Consider the following 24614-nt stretch of genomic DNA (forward strand, 5'->3'; position numbering starts at 1 on the left):
GCGCAGCTCCGTATCTCCCTCCATCCAATCCTGCTTCCTTCCCTGGGCCTCCATGAGTGTTGATCCCAAGAGCTCGCCCTAAGAAACATTTGCTCTCATCTCTGCATCTGCCTCCTCCTCAGCTGAGTCCATTCGGTAATCCCATAGGTAACTGGTGTTACGGGTTGTCAGGGGCCATGTGAGACAGCTGCTCTTGAGGATCATGAGGTGAGAAAGCAGCAAAGGACAGAGTTCAGGTCAGGCATGTCTGGCCTCAGTCTGTGTAGCTGAAGGGGCAGGTGAGTCTCCTTGATGCTCACGGGTTCATTGGGATGTTTTCCGCAGATCTCTACGTGGAACGCATGATCTACTTTGCACTCATGGATTGACCTTAACCACATGGTAACTGTTATGTATCTCCAGCCCTATTCCCTCTTGTAAAAATGAATTTTATGACGTTCCTACTGTTTGTGGTTGGGCCTTCTGTTTTATTATATTTTATTTTTTATTTTTATATTTTTTGAGAGGGAGTTTCGCTCTTGTTGCCCAGGCTGGAGTGCAATGGCACGATTTTGGCTCACTGCAACCTCCGCCTCTCGGGTTCAAGCAATTCTCCTGCCTCAGCTCCCAAGTAGCTGGGATTACAGGCATGCACCACCACACCCGGCTAATTTTTGTATTGTTTTAGTAGAGATGGGGTTTCACCATGTTGGCCAGGCTGGTCTCGAACTCCTGACCTCAAGTGATCCACCCGCCTCAGCCTCCCAAAGTGCTGAGATTACAGGCGTGAGCCATCCTGCATGGCTATTTTTTATTTTTAACACAGGGTCTTGCTCTGTCATGCAGGCTGGAGTGCAGTGGCACAATCATGGCTCACTGCAGCCTTGACCTCCAGGGCTCCAGCGATCCTCCCACCTCAGTCTCCTGAGTAGCTGCGACTACAGGTGCACCACCACAGCCAGCTAATTTTTGTATTTTTGGTAGAGACGGAGTTTCACCATGTTGCCCAGGCTGGTCTCAAACTCCTGGCCTCAAGTGATCTGCCTGCCTTGGCCTCCCAAAGTTCTGGGATTACAGGTGTGAGCCACAGCACCCAGCCTAGTTTAGAGTCATATGTCATCACCCTGAGGTTTCCTGGGCACGCGAAGCAGAACCACATTGACCCTGCTACTTAGTCCCCAGCCCCACTGGGGGAAGAGACCGTGTGGCCTCCCTTCCTGTAGCCTCTGCCCTGTCTGGTGGGCAGTCAGGGCCCGTAGGGAAAAAGGTGGACCTGACTGCGGAGCAGGAATTACAGACCACACCTTGTCTTTCTGTTGTTGGCAGTGTCAAAAGAATTTATTTCAAATCTGCTTAAGACTGTGGTAAAACTCAGGTTTTCCAAAAGGTAATACAGAAAGTTCAACCAACCCCCAAAGACCAGAAAACACAGTGTTTGCAATTCAAAAAATACAAACGCTTGTGGATACCAATACAAAAATTAGAAAAAAGTTGCTTTCTTACCACTCCCCCCTACCCCCCATGTTTTCAGTGGAATATCCACAGCAACAGGACCAAGAGCTGCCACCAAATACCAACAACGAGTGACCGAAAGTGGGTGCAATGGCGGAAGGGGAGGGATGAGGAGAAATGGGAATAAAGAAAGGCAAGAAAATGGGAGTTCTGTCGACGGTCAAAACAAGGACACGAAGCTTTTTGTTTCTTGTTAAATCCCTTTGCCAACGTTAAACAAACACCTCTCATGCTTAATACAACAGCTTAGTGCCAAGGCAGCAATCCTACATCATGCATTGAACGTTTTCTGCTTTGCCCGCTCCCCGCTTCCTCTGGGTGCCGAGAATGTCTGGGGCTCTGGATGTCTGGTTTCCAGGGCTAGGAGGAGTTGGAGAAGCTTCCTGGGCTGGGTCTCACCCAGTAAGCACCTGACACGTTCCTGCTACTGCAGTTGCAAACAGTCACCTTCCCGAACCTGAAGCCTGGTTTTGGCCTCTCCTCAGAGCCTTACCCGAGGGCCTGGCCTGGTCTGCAGTGCCCGCATCACCGGCCCACAAGTCCCTAGGCCTTCCCCAGGACTGCGCTCCTCGAGAGAAGAGCGATGGCACCAGACGAGACTTCCCTGGAGGTCTCAACTCCCAGCTCCTGATTGATGTCAATGTCAATCATTGAAAAAGCCAGGGCCTCCCCCAACCTGCATAGCTTGTGCTGGTGAAGCCCCAGCAGTCCCAGTGGTTATCAGTCATCTGAAAATGACATGATGACCCACTAGCCCAACCAGCCTTCAAAACTTTGGCTCAGTTGCATCTCTTTGTACTATCCATGCTGGATTTCAAACCCACTCACACTGCAGAGACCCCTCGAAACAAAGGAGACAAACTGTGAGATGAGAGACCCCTTAGATACCAGAACTTAGGTAACAAAGAAGGCAGAGGCCTGGGTTAGTGTCCTTCCTTGGTTTAAAGGGGCTTCTGCTCACAGAGACCTTGAGGCCTCGCAGTGAGACTGCTGACAGGCAGCCTGTTCACAGCACTCACACAGAGCGCCGTTCAAACAGGCCTCGCCAGGAATGGAAACATACGGGGTGTTACTTTCTATGGTCATAGGAAACCTGTCTTAAAGGTCTATTTTACCCACTCGAGACCAGGCAGCTCCTTGCCCTGGTCACAAGGAGGCTTGGATGGAAGACACTGGTCAGAGAACACTGGAAACCCCCCCACAGGTTTGATTCACTGAATGGGAATCATTAGCTTAGATGCCAGAGATGAAAGACTGCACTTTTTTTCTTTAAAAATGTTATTGTATAATCCTCACAATACATCAGAGGAGGTAGGTTAGTATGACTAGTCCCATTTCAGGTGGGGATACTGAGGCACAGAAAGGATAAGAGATTGGCCCCCACTCATACCATGAATCACTATTAAAGCCAGGTTAAAAGAGGGAAGTAACTGAGGGCTGAACTTGGTGTCTGATCAATACATCCTGCCCAAAACCTGCCCTCATATTTTTACAGCCTAGATATGGTTAAAGCCGCAGGATCCTTTGATCTTCTGGGAGGAACTGCCAAAGAATGCGGTCAACAAACACAGCTACTGGCTCACTTGCAAAAGAAAAGTCCTGAAATTTTCCAGCATCACCATCTTGAATATTTGCCAATAACATCTGTTAGATTTTTTAAAAAAACCAATTGAGGGCCACAAACCCATTAAGAAGTTCCTGTTGCTTCCAGTAAAATGTGGCCAAGGAAAACAAAGGTAACGAGTTTTGCTTTCTAGGAAGTGGGGAGTGGGCAGGGGGCATCTTCAGTGAGTGAAAATTCGAGACCCAACAGGTTGGCATCTGTTGGAGGTGGCTCACCCCATTTTCCCCTACCTGCCCCCTGAAGACCCATGGAAAATCCTGGGCTTGGGTATCAATATAAAGTCTGGCAGCTTTGTCACATACAGGCTTTCTATGGAACAATGCAGCCGGAGCACCACAGTCCCTTTACAGATCTACGCATGACAAACCACTGGCATAACCTGGTGGTTCTCAACTTGTGGAGGCCCCCAGGAGATATCTAGCAATGTCTACAGATACTTTTGGTTGTCACAACTAACTTGGGGGTTGCTACTGGCAGATGATGGGTAGAGACCAGGGATGTTGCTAAACATCCTACAGCATACAGGACCTACCGCAAAATGTCAGTAGAGATTGAGAAACCCTGGCGCCACCCCACAGGCTGTGCATCATTGTTCTTTAGCATTCACACGTTGACTCCCCCTAAGGATTGACCCTCCCTCACTACCTCAAAGCCAGCAGGTGGCCATGGGATCAGCAGCAGTCTCCTTGACACTGAACCACCTGCCCACCGGTGCTGAAATGTGCCTTCCCAGGGGGACCAAGCCTTTCGCTTGCAATGAGAATTAAGGCTTAAATGCAAATATCCCTGGAAGAAATACACAAAGATCCTGCATTCTGACCCTTTCCTGAGAGTGCTGTGGTGGGGCGGAGGGCAAGGGCACCAAGAGGGAGAGAAAGGGCACAAAGAGGAGGGTGGGCCTGTCCTCAGCTCTCTTGGTGAGCTCCACAGAGCCTGCCCAGGCTCAATTTGGAAAGCACCACCCTCCTCAAGCTTGGTGGGCCATAGGGCACCTAGGGAACTGTTGCAACTACAAAGCACGTATCAGGCTGAAGATGCAGCCTGGAACTATATACAGTTTTATAGTGTTTAGGTCAGTTACCTTGTGGGTCAGTATTACTGGTGTCCTTTTTAATTGGAATCATTATTTTCCCAAGGAGAACAGAGAGGGGAAAAGCAGGCTTTGGGGAAATACCTTCCCCTGCTTTGAATTAGGAGCTGGGATGCTATGTATGCAGTGAGGTGCTAGTGGATATTTTCGGAAGAGATTAATTTTAAAAAGAAAAGGCATACACTTTGACCAAACTTGCTCACTAGCAAAGAACAACTGCAGAACCACGTTACAGAGGCACTATTTACAATGCAATGGAACTCGACATTTTTAAACTACTTTGAATTCCTTTTTCACTGAAACTGCTTGATAGATTTACACCAAGTTACTCCTCAGCCATCCCAACAAAAGCCTCATCTTGATATCATTTATAGGTATGTACAAATGTGCCACCATGATGTAATGTGTTATGGAATTCGATGGTGGGTGAGAATTCCATGACCTGTCATTTCTACTCTGAAACCCGGGACCTTCCTGGCCATGAGGAATTGATAAGTTCCTTCTTCACTTTTCTGATCCCTCAAAAACACAAGTGAGTGGCACGGACCTGCCCTTCTCTTTGAAGTCAGAACATTGAAGTTGTTTTGTGCTGAAGACGGGAGAGGTGTCTGTGAAGGAGAGCTGGATGCTGTCCCTGGCATCAGCCGTATTGCTTCTGGGCTCCTGGAGGAGTCAGAAAAGGGAGAATCCCAGCCCCCAAGCTCAGGGCGGCAGTGGGGAGAAGGGAGTCCTGGCTGCACCTCTCTGGACTTCAGGAAATTTCTTTCTGAAAGAGGCCACCGGATTTGTGGGCATTTCCCTCCTGCACTTTCCACTTCTCTCCTGACCTGGATGCTGCTCCCTCAAAGGGGTTAGGTTCAGGGTAGCCCCAGGTAGCTCGTGCTCCAATGATGGGCGATTCTTCCGCAGAGCTGGGGCCACCTGGTGACCCGGGCTGTGGTGATGGTGGAGGCTCCACAGCCTTCCCTGGGGCTCCCCTGTGAGAAGCTGCTGTCACCAGGCAGCCCTGCGTAGCCCCCTCTCATTCCGGGGGCAGGGTGTAGGCCTGTTTTTTTTTCAGAAGAGAGCTAGACACTTCCCAAAGCTGATGGCTTCCTCGGCCCCAGGAAAGTGGTGGCTCCTCTTCATCCTCAATCTTTAGGGATCTTCTCCATGCTCCAAGCCAAGGCCACCCAGAGCTATGGCTAAGGATGAAGCTGCAGGGATATGGGAGACAGAGGCAGCGGTGCGGGCAAGGACACAGGGTCCCAGGTCTTGTGTGTTACCACCAAGGGCTCTGGACGGGGCTCTGGGATGGGAGGAGGAGAGCCAGAAACCGCTTGGTGAGATGACAAGGAAGAGGCAAGACCCAGATTTCCACGAAGCAGATAGCTCCCAGGCTCCGCAGCAGAGACTGCAACACAGCACCGAGCAGCTCCTGGAGACGGGGCAGCTGGCCTTGCCGACCGTATCTGCAGAGACAGCGGACCAAGCAGTCTTGCAGACCAAGAGCATGAGCTTTGAGGTAGGATTGTCGGGCCTGCTGAGTGGAGGGGGGGTACCTGCATGGCTCTGGCAGGCGGTTACTCAGAAAGCAGGCGTGGTGTCTGAACAGGAAGGCAGAACCAAGGACGCACAGTTGGTGCCGGTGAATGAGGCGAGTTTTATAAAAATCCAGTCCAGCAAATTGACAAGTCACTTCTCAGCCTCAGAAATAAAATGCTTGACAAAATATATTCTTTTTAAAAGGAGAGAGAAATGTTACTACCAGGTGGAGCTGGAGGTGGCAGGTGACTGGGAAGATGAGAGGAGGGAGGAGAGGAAGGGTTCCCTGGGAACAAGAGCCCGGCAGGCTCAGAACCCCTGCCGTGAGCTGTCTCTGAGAGGTGTGGATGAATCAGTGTGGATCTCAAGGGAGAAGCCTGGTGTTTCCAGAGTCCTGCCCTGGCAGGTCAGACTCAGCATACCCAGTCTCACAGTGGGAAGCTGGGAGACAAGGTACATGATACTGCCCTTCTATTTCCTGCCTTCCCCAGAGATCCTGCCCACCGCATCAGGGCAGAGCCGTGCCAGCCTAGCACAGGGGCCACTTGTGTTCATGATGCTTTCATAACGACAATAGGGTGGAGTAACTAGAACAGGCTTTCCCAGGGTCTCCCATCTTAAATGCTTATGAGCCTGAGAGTGGTTCAGCTCAGAAAAGCAATCTGGATGCATTTTCAGTTAACTGCTTGGGCTGCCAGTTTCAGAAAGGAGCCACCACCAGGCGAAGACTCATGACATAGCTGTTAAAATTCTTGTGTTTTCACGTGGATTTAAGAACTAAGAACTGAGTGAATTAATTTTAGGAGACTGTCATGCCTGTGTGTGTATGTGTGTGTGTGTGAGAGAGAGAGAGAGAGAGAGAAGGAGGGAGGGAAAGAGGGAAAGAGGGAAGAAAGAGGCAGGGATGGAGCAAAGTAAGAGAGAGAAGGAGGAAAGGAAGAGAGAGCGAAGGAGGGAGGGAAGGAGAGAGAGAAGAGAGAGAGAGGAGGAGGGAGGGAGAAGAAATGAAGGAAGGAGGAAAAGAGAGAGAAAGAGAACACAATTGGCTGATTAATAAAGGAAGCCATTTTAAAAGGTTCTCAACACTTCAGTGAGAGGCAAAAGTCAAGCATGAATGACTAATGTCCCTTTCTATCAATCCTGCATTGGGTCTACAAGTGGCAGGTGCTACTAAAGACTCTAGGACCAAGAAGCTAGAAGATAACTTTCTCAGCATGATAACAATCTGCAATCTCGGGACTCTGAGGAGGCAGGGTCCCCGCGGAGGGCCAACACCCGGGGCATGGGATTACAGCGCAGCTCGACTGCCGCTCTCAGGAGGCCAGTCTCAAAGTCTACCTTCCTCTCCCTCCAAAAAAAGACAAGCTTTGAAAACAGATGGCAGGAAACATAGACATGAAGCCCGAATGCTGACTCCCTTGAGAAAGGTCCTTCTTGGGGAGTGTTCGTAATGTCTGGGTGGAATAAGGGTGACACACGTACCTTCCTTTGCCACTGACAGTGGCAGCTGTGAGCATGGCCCGTGGACCCATTCCCCGCGTCCCCAAGCAAATGTGTTTCTATGACATTCCACGCTGCCAGGTTGCACCCATGACTTGCGTATCCTGCTTTTGTGGGTTATTGGAGCTTAGTGAGAATGGTGGGCGTTTTGCCTGTGAATGTCACTGTCACAGGCGCAGTGCCGAGCTGGAGCGGGGCTAATTGCCTGACAGCTTTGGCCGCCCCAGGTTAGTCGGCACTTCCAATCCTGTGTGCAGTGTGACCTGGAAAAGAAGACAGGGGAAGTGAAGGTGGGAGAGGCTGCCGCAGGGACCCTGAGTGCTCCGATGGCACCACAGACACCGGCAGGATCCCCTGCTGGCTCCAGGGCCATCCATGCAACAGCTCAGGGCTGCTGTAGGCTGTTGACTATTACGTCCCCCAATATCCCTAATTACAGGCTATGTTGGTTTGCACCTCTTTCCTCATAATAAGAATCACCCAGCTGACTGGTTCCTCATTTTGCCAGAGCTGCCAGAGCTGGGCAAAGTAGATGCTGTCACAGGAGCACGGCTCTCATGCACTGGCTCCCGTGGTTGCATATTTGTGTCTACTTTCTAGCCATGACCTTTTTTTCTTTCCTATTAAACCCATTCTATTAACTGTGAGGAATAATAGCCAACATTTTATTTTTTTGATTTAAAAAAGCTTATTTGTTCATTGGTAGAGATGGTGTCTTGCTAGTTCCCCAGGCTGGTCTCAAACTTCTGGGCTCAAGCGATCCTCCTGCCATGGCCTCCCAAAGTACTGGAGTTACAGGCGTGAGCCACCATGCCGGGCCAAGCCTGTCTTTTTTTTTTTTTTTTTTTTGAGACGGAGTCTCGTTCTGTCACCCAGGTTGGCGTGCAGTGGGGTGATCTCGGCTCACTGCAAGCTCTGCCTCCCGGGTTCACGCCATTCTCCTGCCTCAGCCTCCCAGGTAGCTGGGACTACAGGCACCTGCCACCACACCCGGCTATTTTTTTTTTTTGTATTTTTAGTAGAGATGGGATTTCACCATGTTAGCCAGGATAGTCTCGATCTCCTGACCTCGCGATCCGCCCGCCTTGGCCTCCCAAAATGCTGGGATTACAGGCGTAAGCCACCTCGCCTGGCCATAAGCCTATATTTAGGTTGCCACAAATCCCTTTTGCAAATGAGTAGAGGATCGAATTGATCAATCAGTGATTGATGTAGACTCCTCAATATTCGGGGCCAGAAAACAGGACCCTGCCTCCCTGCACTCCAACTCCCCATCCCAAGGGGAGGAGGACTCTACTAAGATGAAGGATGACACCTCCCTGTTTCTCTCTCCCTCACACCCTCCTGGGCTCTCATTCTTGTCTCTCTCTGTTTCAGGCCTCTGAGTTACCAGCACTCCCCAGGGACTGGGCTCAGCCCTGAGGTCTATGTCTCCACAGGCTGCCACCTTAGGGCCACTGGGTGTCCCAAGTGAACAAGTCAGAATGGAACGCCTCCAGGAAATGTCCAAGGCAGGCCAGTTGATAAGCATTGCCTGGGAAGGCTCTGTGGTCAGCTTCTTTATGGCCCACTCTGCCCAAGGGCACTGCAGAGACCTGTGGCAAACAGTGGGGAGCAGCCAGACCAGGTCCGGCCCCGGGGAGGTGTGTACCTGCACATTGCGGTTGAGGCTGAGGGCTGGCATGAAGACCCCGTCCACGTGGCTGAAGGCTGTGGGGCCCTGCTGCTGCCCGTTGATGAAGAAGGTGAGAGTGTGCTTATTCAGGTCCAGCAGCACGCCCACGGTGGCCCCCTTGCACACGCCGCCTTCCGTCCTGAGAAGAGAGTCCCCAGGAAGACCATCACCACACCCAGCCTGGGATGTAGGTGATAACTCAGGAGAATTATTTACTTATTTAGAGACATGGTCTCACTCTGTCACCCAGGCTGGAGTGCAGTGACGCCATCTCGGTGCACAACAGCCTTGCCCTCCCAGGCTCAAGAGATCCTCCCACCTCAGCCTCCCGAGTAGCTGGGACTACAGGTGCATGACATGAGACCCAGCTAATTGTTTGTGTTTTTTGTAGAGATGGAAGTCTCACTATGTTACCCAGGCTGGTCTTGAACTCCTGGGCTCAAGTGATCTTCCCATTTTGGACTCCCAAAGTGCTGGGATTACAGGCATGAGCCACCATACCCGGCCAAGAAAATTATATATAGGATGCTGGGAACAACCTCACTTAAACATAGCTCCCAAGGTGGTGGTGGGGTGCTCTCCTGGGCACATGAGCCTTCTCTCACAGTGGACACACCTTGTTAACAGGCCATGATGAAGACTCCCCCAGAGGAATACCCCCAGGCTGTTCAACCCCCTCTTTCTGACAGCATCTGGGATCTGCAAACTAGAAAATTCGGGTTTTGATGAGAAGGTCCCATTTGAAACTGCGGAGCATGGAGAATGGGTAAGAAAGGGACCTTTTCCTGCCAAAGAAAATAACTGACTTGGTGCCCTTTTCTGTTTTAGGCAAGTGAGGATGCCGAGGTAGATGAAGATGTGGACATCCAGGCCTTCAGGAAATTTTGAAAGGCCCCTACCCTATATTGGCTCATCTTCCCAGAAACATCCTAGGGTCCCTCGAAAAGCAGCGTATGGCAGGGAGAAGGGTGCTGAAGTTGAAATCAAGTCCTCTGTTGGAGTCACCATCCCTTAGGTGACCAATAGCGGACCCTTGAGAATGTCCATTGTGCTCTTGATCAGTGTTGGCAATGTCGTACTTCGTAGGTGGTTAAGAATTCACATCCACGCGGTGGAAGTTAATCTATAATAAAAGTAAGGAACATGCTCCCAAGCGGGGCTTGGCTGACCACGCCTTCTCCCGTGGGCCGAATCCTGCAGACTCTCCTTCCCTTCCTTGAGTTGGTTTTTTGTTTTTGAGTGGCTGTTTCTCCCTGTAGCCCAGGCAGTGGTGCAATCATAGCTCACTGTTGCCTGGAACCCCTGGGCTCAACGGATCCTCCCACCTCAGCCTCCCGAATAGCTGGGACTACAGGCACACCCCATACCCGGCTAATTTTAAAAATATTTTATAGAGAGGAGGGCCTCACTATGTTGCCCAGGCTGGTCTTGGACTCCTGGGCTCAAGGGATCCTCCTGCCTCAGCCTCCTGAGTAGCTGAGACCACAGGCTTGAGCCACCGCGCCCGCTCAGGGCTGAGGTCTTAGCCTTAACCTTAGCAGCGCCACTCTGCTAAGAAAATCATGTTTGTCCTTCCAGATTGAGAATGAGTTGATCTCCTGGACGCTGCTGGTAGGGCAGAGGGAAGGTGAGCAGCGAGGATTCACGACAGGAAGTCCTGAGGAGGACTTGGTGGGCGGCCCAGACAGGTGTTTCCAGAGAGGGCAGGGTTTCCCCGAGGGTGCCCGGGGCGGGATCCGGCAGGTGGGAGAAGTGAGCTAAAACCGCACGGTTGGTGCTATTTGGACACCGACCACCGGGTGGCGGTAGTGACCCACGGGAGGTGCAGGAATGAGTCCTGCCTTAGCAAAGCCTCAGGCCCAGTCAGCTCTGGGGTCCAACTTCCCGGCTGCCTCGGCTTCCTCCCAGACAGCGCTTACCCTACCCGATCCACATCCGAGGGGTGGGAGGACATGCAGACAGGGGCAGGTTCTCTCTACTTTTTCATGGCCCGACTTCCCTTCTGCTTTTCTTACTGAGGTGGTACCAAGGGGCCGTCAAAGACAGCAAAGGCCCAAGAAGTGCTCCGCAGCCCTTGGGAGGGGTGTGGTGGCCAATGGCCGGGAGAGCTGGGGAGTCTGCACCACACAAACCAAGGCTGGGGTCCTGGGCTCAACCCTGACAGTATCAACTGGCCGCGTGACCTGAGCCATTGTCTGACCTTCCTAAGCCCAGGCTTTTTAATTTTTTTTTTGTTTGTTTGTTTGCAAAGAGGAGGGTCTCTCACTATGTTGCCCAGGCTGGTCTTGAACTCCTGGCCTCAAGTGATCCTCCTGCCTTGGCCTCCCAAGTAGCTGGAACTACATGTACACAGTACCATGCCTGGCTAATTTTTAAAATTACTATTATTTATAGAGACAGGGTCTCACTAAGTTGCCCAGGCTGGTCTCAAACACCTGGGCTCAAGCAATCCTTCTGCCTCGGCCTCCTTAAGTGCTGGGATTGCAGGTGCGAGCCACCATTCCAGCCTAAGCCCCAGTTTAATAGTCTGTAAAATGGCAACAATAATAGTGCTTTTGCAAGGATTAAATGAGCTCAGATACATCGAGTGCTTCCTACAGCATTGAGCACAAGTAAGGGCTTGATAAATGCTTCTTGTTATTACTCCTGCCAGCAAACAGGGTATCTGGGTGCCAGTTTGGTTTAAGCAAGCAGAGACGGAGCTGATGGACCTAGACTTGGCCCCTCTTTGGGTGGGAGGGAGAATGGCCAGCCTGCAGTGTCCGGGCAGAGGCACAGAGCTGCCTGCCTCTTCCCCAGGACTCAGGAGAGAAGGGGCCCTGCCTACAAGCAAAGAGGCAAGCAGACGGGGTCCTGAGGGCCCTCAGGCAAGTCCCTGGCCCAGATTAGACGTGGCTTCCCTGAGAAAGAAGAAGCTGGTCCTTCCTCTGCGGGAAGGTGCCCCAGGGGCTGTTATAGGAGCTGCAGGTGGGCCCAGAGCACTGAGAGCCTCTGGGTCAATTTTGCCTGGGGCTGGGGCCCAGCGAAATCAAGTTCAGCTCTTGAAGTTCCTCACCCCTTCCTGCTGGGGAGACGACCCTTAGCAGACCAGGAGCAAGGCTCCATAACAAGGAGGTGGCTTCAGGTGGCTGCAACTTGCAACTCTCCATTTCTGGCCTTGGGGATTCTTCACCCCCACGTCCATCCCCACATCCCGGCCAGGTGTGAGCACAAAATCCCTGGGAGAGGAGAAAGGGTACAGAGCTATGGTGCAGATGTGTTGGGGGGGCACTGCCTTCTCTGTGTCTGAGGAGAGAAACCAAGGCACCCTGGAGAAGCCCCGACCTCAGGGGCAGCCCTGGAGGACCTATCCCCATCTGGCCTCCTAACAGAGGCCCCAGTAGTTTCACAGGCCAGGACCTGAGTCTCCTGTGTCCACGCTGGTGACCCTACTCCCGGGGCCAGTCTCAGGGCAAAGCCACAGCTGTGGGCATCCTTGGCAGACTCGTCAGTAGTGAGCACCCCAGCCATGCCCTCTGCTACTGCCCTGTCAAGGGCCCGGCCCTGCCGAGGCTCAAGCCCACATGAGACCAGGGCAGTGGCCAGGATCACTGCAGGCAAGTTAGTGGCAATGACCTGGTCACAGCTGTGAGGACACCAGTCCCAGTGGTGCCCATTAACACCCTGCAGTGACTCAAGCTTGGGTTGACAGTTGAAAAGGAAAGTGAAGCCGGACCCGAAAAAAAACTACGAGCTCCATATCCCAGCAGAGGACCACCGTGTGGCCCGCTGGGTAACTTGGGAGACCCATCTGTGCGAGTGCTGTGAGAGTCACCATAACATACCCTCATCTGGGCTGCAGGCCAGTTCTATATGGGCAGAGTCAAAGCCTCCTAGAAAATGGAGACCAAAGTGGCTGAAAATACCTCCTCTCAATTCCTGCTGGCTTTGGGGATAGCAGAAGGGACACTGGTCTTCAGGACCCTCATTCCCAAACAACCTGTGTCCACGGGAGGCAGGATGGGGCCCAATCGCACCTGTTGGTGTGGGAGTTGCAGTGCATGAACCAGCTGCGGTTGTTGTCCACATACATGGCCCAGGCCTTGTCATCCTTGCCCAGCATCATATCCTTGACCACGCTGGCCCTGGCCACTCCGAAGGCGGGGTCTGGGTGGTTGTCGTACCGGTCCACGTGCAGCTCCCAGTAGTGCACGCCCTTGGAGAACGCAGCTGTGCCCAGCACCACCCGGTCATCATAGCTGCTGCAGGTGGCCGTCTGGTTGTCGTTGGATAAAATGATGTCCCGATGCCCAGAGTTGGGGTCAAATGTGAACCAGGCCACTAAAAAGGAAGGAGGTGAGAAGAGCAGGGTCAGGGGATGGAATTTGCTAGTAGTTTCTAACCGGCTCAGAGACACAAACACATTCGCTTCTGTTAGAAAGTCGGCACCCAGAAGTGAAGGGTCTTTCCTGTATGATTACCACACATGTGCACACACACACAAACGTACACACATGCACACACTCCCTGCTCTGTGTTCATCCAAGTTGGCAGCCCTACGAGCCCGGCCTTGCCAAGGATTTTCAGGCCTCAAAGCCTCAAATCTAGATGCATTTCCTGGTCTTGGTTTCTAAAACCCTTCCAAATGCTCACAGTTAGAAGTAGAGGAGGAAATAGCCTGGGCGCAGTGGTCCACGCCTGTAATCCCAGCACTTTGGGAAGCCGAGGTGGGTGGATCACCTCAGGTCAGGTGTTTGAGACCAGCCTGGCCAACATGGTGAAACTCCGTCTCTACTAAGAATACAAAAATTCGCAGCCGGGCGTGGTGGCTCACGCCTGTAATCCCAGCACTTTGGGAGGCCGAGGCGGGAGGATCACGAGGTCAGGAGATCAAGACCATCCTGGCTAACACAGTGAAACCCTGTCTGTACTAAAAATACAAAGAAATTAGCCGGGCGTGGTGGCAGGTGCCTGTAGTCCCAGCTACTCAGGAGGCTGATGCAGGAGAATGGCGTGAACCCGGGAGGCAGAGCTTGCAGTGAGCCAAGATCACACCACTGCACTCCAGCCTGGGCGACAGAGCGAGACTCCATCTCAAAAAAAAAAAAAAAAATTCGCTGGACATGGTGGTGGGCGCCTATAGTCCCAGCTACTTGGGAGGCTGAGGCAGGACAATCACTTGAACAGGTTGGCAGAGGTTGCAGTGAGCCAAGATTGTGCCATGGCACTCCAGCCTGGGCAACAGAGTGGGACTTCATCTCAAAAAAAAAAAAAAAAAGAAGTACAGGAGGAAATAGATATTGATGAACCACCTCGTGGGCAGGAGATTTGAGACACAGAGAGGTGAAGCGATGTGGCCAAAATCACAAAGCTCAATTCTCCATTTTGCGGCCCATCAGGTGGTGCCCCCTTTTGCTCCCCAACCCCCCAGGTTGTCAGAAGTGAGGCCCTTACTCTAAAGTCATGACCACAATGCACAGGGCAAGGACCGCTCATCTCTAGGCAGGAGAGTCTAGAGGCAGAAGCTAGTGAGCTCTCCTCTAGGGGTGTACAAAGTGACTCTGCAGGTGGCACCATTTTCAGAAAAGTGTTCCTGGCTGGGCCTTTTGACACCAGCATCTGCTCCTGCTCCTACTCCTCCCTGCCTCTAGGAGACCATCCAGCTGTGGCAGTCGGAGGACGTGTGGACTAAATGATAACAAGGAATGCAGGATTTGCCTTCTTCTTGGAGGCAGTGGGGAGCTGGAAACTGCCTCTGCAGCCTGGGCTGGGCCACGCCTGGGGGAGCAGGACTCTCTTTGGAATGTGATTCCTATTTCTCTCATCGCTGCCTGCTAAGAACTCAGATGATCAAAATTCCACTGAATTAATATCAACATGCTGTTGTTGCCCAAGACCTAAAAGGCTGCAGGTAGGTGTATAAACCACTGGATGTGAGCTCTGATGCTGGGGATTAAAGGGCACTTTTCCGCTGTGAGAAAGGCTCAAATGTAGGGACTGGTGTGGGCCCACTGCATCTATCGTGTAGTTTTCTTGTCTGGGACTGTCCTACTCACTCCTCGGCCCTTGAGAAGTGGGAGAAGTTTAGCCTCCCTCAGCTACTTCACATTTAGTCCAGCACAATGGGGTAAATGAATGTTTCTTTTGTGGCTTGTAGGCCACGTGGGTGCAGCAAGGAGCTGTGTGTGCAGAGCAGGGTGAGGCGTATGCACCTCAACTGGCCCCTCCGGCCCTGCACTTCCTCCCTCCCCCATCTTCAGCAGCTCATCCTTTCCCTTGGTCCATGGGATGAAATGTGGTTTGGCCCTAGGAGTCAATCTTTGTCCTTTGGGAGCCCGCCTATGGTCCCAGAAGGGCACGCCCTTGGAGAACCCGGCTGTGCCCAGCACCACCCCCCACCCCCACCGCGTCATCATAGCTGCTGCAAGTGGCTGTCTGGTTGTCACTGGATAAAATTATGAATCTGTTCTTCCCACTAAGAGATCCCCATGCTCACCATCGGACGTCTGCAGGACGACAGTTTTACTGTAAGGCCCGACACCAGAAGAGTTGAAAGCTTTGACTCGGGCGTTGTAGGTGCTGTTGAAGTGAAGACCGTCGATGGTACACAAAGTCTCCTTACCGACGTACACTTCCTGAAAGAGAGCAATGCTGCTCACCAGGCTCCTCTAGCATTTGGAAAACTCCTCTTAGCAAATGGCTTCTGGAAACACATTGACGTTAAAAGTGCTATTGCCAGGTGTAGTCTCAGCTACTCAGGAGGCTGAGGTAGGAGCATCACTTGAGTCCAGCCTGGGCAACATTTCAGGGCCCCATTTCTAAACAATTTTTGTTTTTATTTTTTTGAGGGACAGAGTCTTGCTCTGTTTCCAGGCTGGAGTGGAGTGGCGTGATCTTAGCTTACCGCAACCTCCGCCTCCCGAGTTCAAGTGATTCTCCTGCCTCAGCCTCCCAAGTAGCTGGAACTACAAGCATGCACCACCATGCCCAGCTAATTTATATATATATATGTGTATATATATATGTGTGTGTATATATGTGTATATATATGTGTATATATGTGTATATATGTGTATATATGTGTATATATGTGTATATATATGTGTATATATGTATATATATGTGTGTGTATATATATGTGTGTGTGTATATATGTATGTGTATTTATATATATATTAGTAGAGATGGGGTTTTCCTATATGTTGGCGAGACTGGTCTCAAACTCCTGACCTCAGGTGATCCTCCTGCCTTGGCCTCCCAAAGTGCTGGGATTATAGGTGTGAGCTACCATGCCCAGCCAAAAAATTTAAAAAAAAAATTCTTACCCAAATAGAAGTTATTAAAAAGGGAAATTATATTCAGTCATGGCTGGCTCACAGAACTTGACCAACTTGGGCATGAATGCCTAACTACTGGCTGCCCGGTCCCTCTGCCTGTGAGGCGGTGAGGCGTGATGGGGTCCTGGTGAGGCAGGCTTCCCAGGTCTGCAGCCAGCCAGGATACTGACCAGGAACATCCTGACTCTGCCAACGTCTACCTGGTCAACAACAGTATTGAGCCACAGGGCACATCCACTCCTTTGTCTCCTCCCATCCCTGAGGCTGGCATCTTCCAATCCTTAGCCCTCCTGGAGCTGCTGTTTTCCTGGTCTTTCCAAAGGGTAAGACATTTCTGCATCTGGCCTCAAAGATACTTTTCTTTCTTTCTTTTCTTTTTCTTTCTTTTTTCTTTTTTTTTGAGCCAGAGTCTCATTCTGTCACCCAGGCTGGAGTGCAGTGGTGTAATCTTGACTCACTACAATCTCTGCCTTCCAAGTTCAAGTGATCCTTGTGCCTCAGCCTCCAGAGTAGCTGGGACAACAGGCATCCGCCACCATGCCCGGGTAATTTTTGTATTTTAAGTAGAGATGGGGTTTCACCATGTTGACCAGGCTGGTCTCAAACTCCTGACCTCAAGTGATCCACCCGCCTTGGCCTCCCAAAGTGCTGGGATTACAGGTGTGAGCCACCGTGCCTGGCCCCCAAAGATGCTTTTCTAAAGATTGACCTTGTTCTCCATTCGCTTCAAAGTTACCTTTGTCCTATTCAACCCCCCCAATGCATAGCCTTTTGCCTCTCCCATGTCATTACTTTCTACTAATTAAATAATGTGGTCTAAGATCACAGCTAATCTATATAGGAGCCACAGCTCAAATCCAGGTTTGTCTGCATGCCACATCCACACTTTTCCCACTGTAAGACCTTCTTCCTTATAAACTGTAGCCCTTGGGTCTAGCTTTTGTTAGTGGCCACATCTCAAAGAGGAGGAACCATTTTTGAGCTCTGTGGCTGCTTCTTTTAATATTTCCAAACAGCCTTTTCTTTCTTCCCATTTCAAAAATACTCGCTCTCCTCTTGGTTTCTGGTGGACGAGCTCTTTCAATTCTTGGCTCATTTGCTCAACAGGAGTGACTGGGGTCCACACGCAGTGACCTGGCTTGAGCTACCTCATCTTACCTCCCTAACTGGCCCATATTCACATGGGACTCAGTAATTCCCAAGGAAGTACTGCAATTATTTCCCTAATTCTTACGTTCCTGTATTTTTCAAACACAAAGTAAATGACACATACGTACACCTCTTTGAGAGAAACTAAGGGAATGTTGACCTCCAGCAAGGTTTGTTAAATGGGTGCAACTTCCCAGAAGAGATGCAAAGGTTGTTATGATTGCAGTGGTTTGTTAGAATGAGTGTTTATTTAATCTTCTCTGGGCTAGGAACCAGGTGATCTGAGAAGGCCCAGAGTTTGTGCTCCTTGGCATTCATGTCCGCCTGAACGTCATGGAGTGAATTCTGGAGGTAGTGCTCTATTAGGGCTGGGTTGGGGTGGAGTCCTGCTCCAGGGTTTCTAGCAGATGGGGAGTAGAAGATGCATTTCTGGCTCACTAAGAACCTTTATTGCCCCCATGATAGTCTATCATCAGGGACATGACTGTAGAATGTTGTCCCAACTCAACAATCATTTATGCAGCATCCTCTATATGCCCAGCACCTTGCCAGGTATATGAGGGTCAGACAGTGCTTCCTCGTCTCCAGAAATGATACCTCCCAAGACAAGACAGAGCCGGGTGAAATAATTAGAGGATGAGACAAGACAAGATGTGATAAAACCCGTTGAGGGAATGTGTTGCTGTGTGAGGGGCTGGGGGTAAACCGGAAAGGAGGTGGGTGCAGGAAACACCTTCTCTGAGTTCTCCTCCAGCCCCACGCCTGTGTCAGTCCTCCCAGACCTAGCCCTTGGGAGGGAAGCCCCACCTCCGTGAGCCCAGGCCGGCCAGCCTTCTTTACCCTTTTGGCCAGTGTCCCCTCAGGATGGCAACACAATGTCCCCATGGGCTGAACCGGAGTCTGGGGCAGTGGGAGCCACTCCTGCCTCTGCATTGGTACCCTCAGTCCCCGCCAAATAAGCAGTAAGGCCTCACCCGGAACTGCCCCCCGGCACCGTCGTCCAGCTCCAGGATGTAGCCGTCCACGGGGCTGTGGGTGAAGGGTGGCATCCTCCAGGCCAGCGTGACGCTGTTGTTACGGGTGCAGCATTTCTCCAGCTGCAGTAGGGGGACGGGTGGCACTGCGAGGGGGACACGCACGAGTTAGTGCAGGAAGCCCTCCGAGGGCCCCAGCCCAGTCCCCCACCCCACCCCATCCCAGGGATGCTGGCCCCCGGAGGACAGCCAGGCTAAATTCCCTCCCTGGCCACCCTGTAGTCACTCCCAGACGCCCAGGAGTCAGTCTCCAGGTGGGCTGGGGATGAAGCCAAGCACAGGTGACCTTGCACTTCTCAGACCTGGGGGCTGTCCTTCCTGGAATCTCAGGGGGCTGTGGCAGATGGCCCCACCCCTCTGAGGCTATGGCCCTGTGGAAGCATGTCCTCTTTCCCATCTGCCCCTGAGAACCACTGCCCCTGAGACTCATGAGGAACGCATAAACAGTTCCAACAGAGTCCAGGCTCCCTGTGCTCCTGTGCGTGGCACAAGCCCCTAGGGATCCTCTCTGCAGGGCCCACAGCTAAGTGGCAGCCAGCCTGCAACTCATGCCTGGAACTGGGAAGGTGAGGGGAGATGTCTTTAAACCTTTGGCTGGAAGCATTTAAAAGGTCAGGGGACGAGATGCAGGCAACAGAAGCAAGTCTCGAGTATTGGACAGTAAACCTAAAGAACTAAGGATTTGAATCAGTTGTATCAGAAGTCCTATTAAGGTGAGAGTGGGAGAAGTTTGCAAATTTTCTAGCTCTATTCAGGCTCAAGAGATTTTAGAAATCAATAGAGGCCACTTTGACCTTTTTTTTTTTTAAAGGGCAAATTGAAATACTGGTTTTGTTAAAAGTACATATTTCAATTTGGTTCCAAGTATTCGGGCACGGGACCGGCTGAGCACAGCCTGACTCCCAGCCTCAGTTAACGAGCCGGTAGGAGTCCTCACTCCATCCCTTGGGCCCTGCTACTCTGCTCTCCCGCTTCCTCTCTGAACCCTGACCAGCCAGTGACCCCATCCAGTCCAGTTACCCCTGACCAGTCCAGTGACCACATCCAGCTGGGAGCAGCATCTGGAGTGGCCCTAAGCCCCCCCTCCACGCCCCCACTTTCCAAGGGGACCTCTCTCTTCCACTGCAGCTCCTCCACTCTGCCAGGTTCCTCCTGCTTCTCAGCACTGCGTGCCATTTACACCTAGGGCAAATGGCCTTTCCAGACCTTACTGGAGGTGCAAGCTGTGTGGGAGTGAGCATGGCAATGTGAGAGAGACTTCCTTCTTTAGTTTAAAATGGCCACAAATTCTGCAGGTAAGGACTTCCTGAGTTCACAGATTCTGCAAGTGTGGCCCTCAGTCCTCAAAAACCAAAGAGCTTTATTTCCCCTCCCTTGACATCTGTGGAGGGGCAGCATGCAGAGCAGGACTCTGGTTCTGGCCAGTATTTGCTGATTTCATAATGGGGCAAGTTATGCAAAATTTACTTAACCCCCTAGGGTCTCTGAACCCGCCTTGCTCATTCTGCTCTCACCTCTGACCTTCTTGCTCTTGGGACAGAGAAAACTGATTCTTGCCTCAGGACTTTGGACTTGCTATCCCTCTGCTGCCTGCAAAACTCTTCGCCTAGATTCTTCTCCCTCCTTCTCCTCCTCCTCCTCCTCCACCACCACCACCACCACGACCGCCTCCACCTCCTCCTCCTCCGCCACCACCTTCTCCTTCTCCACTACCCCCTCCTCCTCCTCTACTACCTCCTCCTCCTCCACTATCTCAGCCACCACCTCCTCCTCTTCCACCACCTCCTCCTCCTCCACTACCTCCTCCTCCTCTGCTACCTCTTCCTCCTCCTCCTCCATCTCCTCCTCCACCATTACCTCCCGCTCCTCCTCCTCAACTATCTCAGCCACCACCTCCTCCTTTTCCACCTCCTTCTCCTCCTCCACTATGTCCTCCTCCTCCACTACCTCTTCCTCCTCCTCCATCTCCTCCTCCATGACTACCTCCTCCACCTCCTCCTCCTCTGCCACCACTTCCTCCTCCTCACCTCACATCTCACCCCATGGCATCTACTGCTGTCCCTTCCTCTGATTCCTCTTCATAGCACCTGCCACCATCCAACATTCTATTATACATTTGTTTAGTGTCTATTTCCTTTTCTAGAGTGTAAGCCCAATCTTGTGAATTGGTAGACTTGTTCAACTGCGTCTTGAGCATGTGGAATAGTGCCTGGCACATGGTAGACACTTCCCAAGCACTTCTGAATGAATAAATGATTGTTGTTGAACAAATGATTTTTTTTTCACAAATGGGAAGCCTCAGATTCTGACTGATGCTTCTCACCCCAGCTCAGATGGCTGTCAGGGGCTGAGCTGGGAGTTGAACTTAGGTCCGTGACTCTGGCGTTCCCACTCTCCCACCCTGCCACACTCCGTGCATCACAGGTCTCCCTATGGCACCGAGCTGCCCCCTCAGACTGCATGCCTCTTTTGAAAGAAACACTGACTGAACTGAGACCAACCGCGGCTCACCCCTACATTTCATCTGAATGAAGTCCAGCTGGTGGATGGCCTGCAGCAGCGGCTCGCTGTCCAAGGTCAGATCAAACTCCGCAGACACTTTCGGCTCCAGGGCGCCTTTGACCCACTGCTCCTGAGACACCTGGACGCGCTTGATCAGAGCATCTGAGATCTTAAAGGGGAGCAAAAAGTTTAAGGTTTTGCTTTGCAGAGGAAAAATTGTGCAGCCAGGGGTGAGGAAAAGGTACGCGGTTTGTCTCTATGGGACTCAAAGACAGAAAAGGGCTGTGCTCTTGAGCCATGGCGGGGATTAAATGACCCCTGCCCACCCATCACAGGCTGTCTAAAAATGCGTTGAAATATTGTTTCAATCATATTTCGTAATCACATGAAATGAAAAGGAGCGCTTGCTGCTTAAAGAGATTGTATCAAACACTATTGAGAAATACAAGATGCTTTTTAAATATACAAAGCATCCTTCATTAGATCTGTTTTCCTAGATCTAGTACTTTGCAAAGTGAAACATACTAGCAGTTTGCCCCAGTGTCTAAAGAAAGCATATTCCACACCCCTAAAGTTTTGAAGCCCCCATCTGCCCCCTGCCCATGAGTTTCCTCTGAGTTGTTCTGCAACTTCTGCTCCAAACTTGACTGCATCACACGCCTGGTTCTGCTCCCCTTTGCTGGAAAGTCCTGCTTATCAGACATTTGCACGTGTCCCTGTCGAGCCAGGATCTCGTGTATCTTTCTTGGGAAATAGTCAAAGGGATTCATCATTTTCCCCACCGACAGAGGCTGAATCACTGCCATGTTCCTGAGAGATACTCATGACCCTGAGTCAGCCTGAATGCATGAGAGATAGCCCCGAGAAGATTGCAGTGTCTCTGTAGGCAGCTGGTCACTAGCCAGGCCTGCAGGACTCTGCACATTGAGATAATGGGCCATGTGGATTCTGCTAACTTGCTTCTTCCGGTGCAATCTGTCAAGCTCTTTTGGCAAGACTGTCTTTTTGGGGAAAATGTTGCAGTGAGGCATTTCTGCCCTAGAGATGATGTCATTTCACCTCCTCATTTCAAGCATGCTGCAAAATTAGGTCACATCTAGTGCATCTAGTGAGAGTCAGAGCCAAGGTGAGAGCCTAGGTCTTCTGGAATCATTGAGCAAAGGAGAATCTACTCAATCCAAGCCATGAAAGGATCTTGCCTAGAACTTGGGCTGATTTGGGGAACAGTGGAGAAGTTGGAGGAAGCCCACCTGGTGTCTTCCAGGGGCAGGCTCACCTGTAAGAACCCGGAGGGGTCGTTCTCCTTGATCACCTCTAGGCAGTACTCCATCAGTCCGGTGGACTGACGCAGCTTCAATGTGCAGTGATTGATCTGGTCCCAAACCATCTGCAATGGAAAGAGTTCTCTAAGTAACTGTCTCATGAGAGGAAGAGCAGGCAGGCCACTGCAAGAGTCAGAGAACTAGTGCCAATACAGCCTGGAAGAGGCGGCGCTGGCCTGGATCACCTTGCACCAGCTCCTCTCTTGGCTCTGCTGCTAAGCTCCATGTGTCCTCTTTGCTGGGAAATAAGTGGACTCACTTCCCAACAAGCGGGGCTACAACACCCAACACAGAAACCTTTCTAAACTCATGATAGTCATGCAGAGAAAGAGCATAATCTGGAACTCTCCATACAATCAGTGACCAGCTTCTTGGCTGGCTTCTGACCTCTCAGTGGCCTTGCGTAACGCGATGGTCTTCGCCCCCTCACTTATGAACCATGGGATCATCTCCAGCATGCATTCCTCCTTTTCTTGACAGGAATATTTTCTGGTCCAGTTATGAAATGTCTCTAGCATAGATGGAGCTCCTCAAATAGTGACAGCCTGTCATCAACTCAGAGAGTTTATGGGTGCCTGGCTGAGTTAGGGACTCAGCGTGATGTGAGGGGAGAGCCTCATCTTCCCTTGGTGGGAAGTGGCTGTGTATGTTATTGCTGACTGTTGAGTACATGAGCTATCAGAGAGAACCTAAAGAAGGGGACAGAGCTGGAGACCTGAACAGGGTCAGGGCTAGTCACTGTCATTGGTCACCTCTGCTCTGCAAAATGAGAACAAGAATAGTCCCTTAGATAGAAACAGAGAGGGAGAAGGTGGGCTTCTGACTTGAGATCCTCAAGATGCAGGGCATATGGATTGGTCTCTGTCAGGTCACATGAATGTAACTGAACCAGCTGGTGCATCCCCTCCTTGCCTCATTCATACATTAGCTCATTCATTCACTTACTTAGCTGATATTTACCCAGTGCCTACGTGTGATCCACCCCACGCTGGGGGCAGAGGATGTGGCAGGGATTCAATGTGTCAGTCCCCCAGGTACCTACCTTCAACTTGTGTTCCCTCTCTTTAGTCACCTTGGTGAGCAGCTTGGCTTTCTGACGAGTTAAAGCATCCACAAGGGCATCACACTGAGCAACCAGGCAGGCTTCGTAGTCCAGTCCATTTTCCTGGCAGAGGTCGGGAGTTGGTTAGGAAGAAGCAGAGAGTTTTAGGGGGGAAGATGCTAAAATCTGATGAGGGGTATAGACAAAGATATATTTCAGAGAAGTTCATCCTAGATTTCTCTATAATGTTGTTAAATTAGAGACAATATTTATATGAATGAGGGCAGGTACTATGAATCTCAGCACAGCCATATGGCAGAATATTCTGCAGTCATTCAAATCTTGTTCATAGGACATTTTTAATGCCATGAGAAAATGCTCATGAGAGACTGTTAAGAAAGAAAAAAGGCAGGATACACGTTGTTCACAGCATAATCTCATACATTGTGTGTGTGTGTGTGTGTGTGTGTGTGTGTGTGTGTTTAAAGTAATAGAACAGGCTGGTACGGTGGCTCATGCCTGTAATCCCAGCACTTTGGGAGGCCAAGGCGGGTGGATCACCTGAGGTCGGGAGTTTGAGACCAGCCTCACCAACATGGAGAAACCCCATATCTACTAAAAATACAAAATTAGCCGGGTGTGGGGGCACATGCCTGTAATCCCAGCTACTCAGGGAGCTGAGGCAGGAGAATCGCTTGAACCCGGGAGGCGGAAGTTGCGGTGAGCCGAGATGGTGCCATTGCACTATAGCCTGGGTGACAGAGCGAGACTCCGTCTCAAAAAAAAAAAAAAAAAAAAGAAGAATTCAAGGGCCCTCAGTCCCTCTTATTCCTCCAGATATGTTAATGTTTTATGGGGTTCTCATCTTATGAGCAGTTTCTCTGCGTGTGCACATTCACACAGGAGCATCTGTGTGTGCATGTTCTCCCCTATAGACAGACCATGAGGCCACAGATGGTGCCTCATTGATCTTTGTATCTTGTGCTGGGCTCAGTACATGACACAGCATAAGTTCAGTAAACACATTTGTTTAGAAAATGATGCATTTGTATTTTGATGCATTGATGACATGGGCATATTTGGCCACAAAAGTACCATATACAGATACCACATAGGATGACATGGCATGTAGAGTGCTAAATCACATCTTTCCAGCTCTCTCTAACTGGCTCTCTGTAAAAGTCCTTTCCTGTATCAGGTGTCACATGTGTGCCAGTGAGTTGAGTATCCGATACTTTCAGCACCCAAGGCTATAGGGTAGGACATAACCCTTCTAATGTCCATCACTGAGAAAATGCTAGCTACAAGACTTTTCTCTTCTTCTTCTTCTTCTTCTTCTTCTTCT

At 51.0% G+C, this 24614-nt stretch overlaps 1 protein-coding gene across 1 annotated transcript in view; it reads right to left on the minus strand.

Moving 5' to 3' along the window:
* Window positions 1–681: 681 nt before the first annotated feature.
* The window catches only part of TRIM67 (tripartite motif containing 67), a 59513-nt gene continuing 35580 nt past the window's right edge, over window positions 682–24614 (minus strand). The window contains exons 3-10 of the mRNA XM_054446170.2: window positions 23270–23392; window positions 22182–22292; window positions 20921–21074; window positions 18344–18489; window positions 15380–15518; window positions 12921–13224; window positions 8881–9043; window positions 682–7492 (exon numbers count right to left, since the gene is read on the minus strand). Coding sequence (XP_054302145.1) covers window positions 7427–7492; window positions 8881–9043; window positions 12921–13224; window positions 15380–15518; window positions 18344–18489; window positions 20921–21074; window positions 22182–22292; window positions 23270–23392 — 1206 coding nt within the window. The 3' untranslated portion in view covers window positions 682–7426. The remainder of the gene's footprint in view (window positions 7493–8880; window positions 9044–12920; window positions 13225–15379; window positions 15519–18343; window positions 18490–20920; window positions 21075–22181; window positions 22293–23269; window positions 23393–24614) is intronic.

This window comes from Pongo pygmaeus, chromosome 1, assembly GCF_028885625.2.
Source record: "Pongo pygmaeus isolate AG05252 chromosome 1, NHGRI_mPonPyg2-v2.0_pri, whole genome shotgun sequence".
NCBI lineage: Eukaryota > Metazoa > Chordata > Mammalia > Primates > Hominidae > Pongo > Pongo pygmaeus.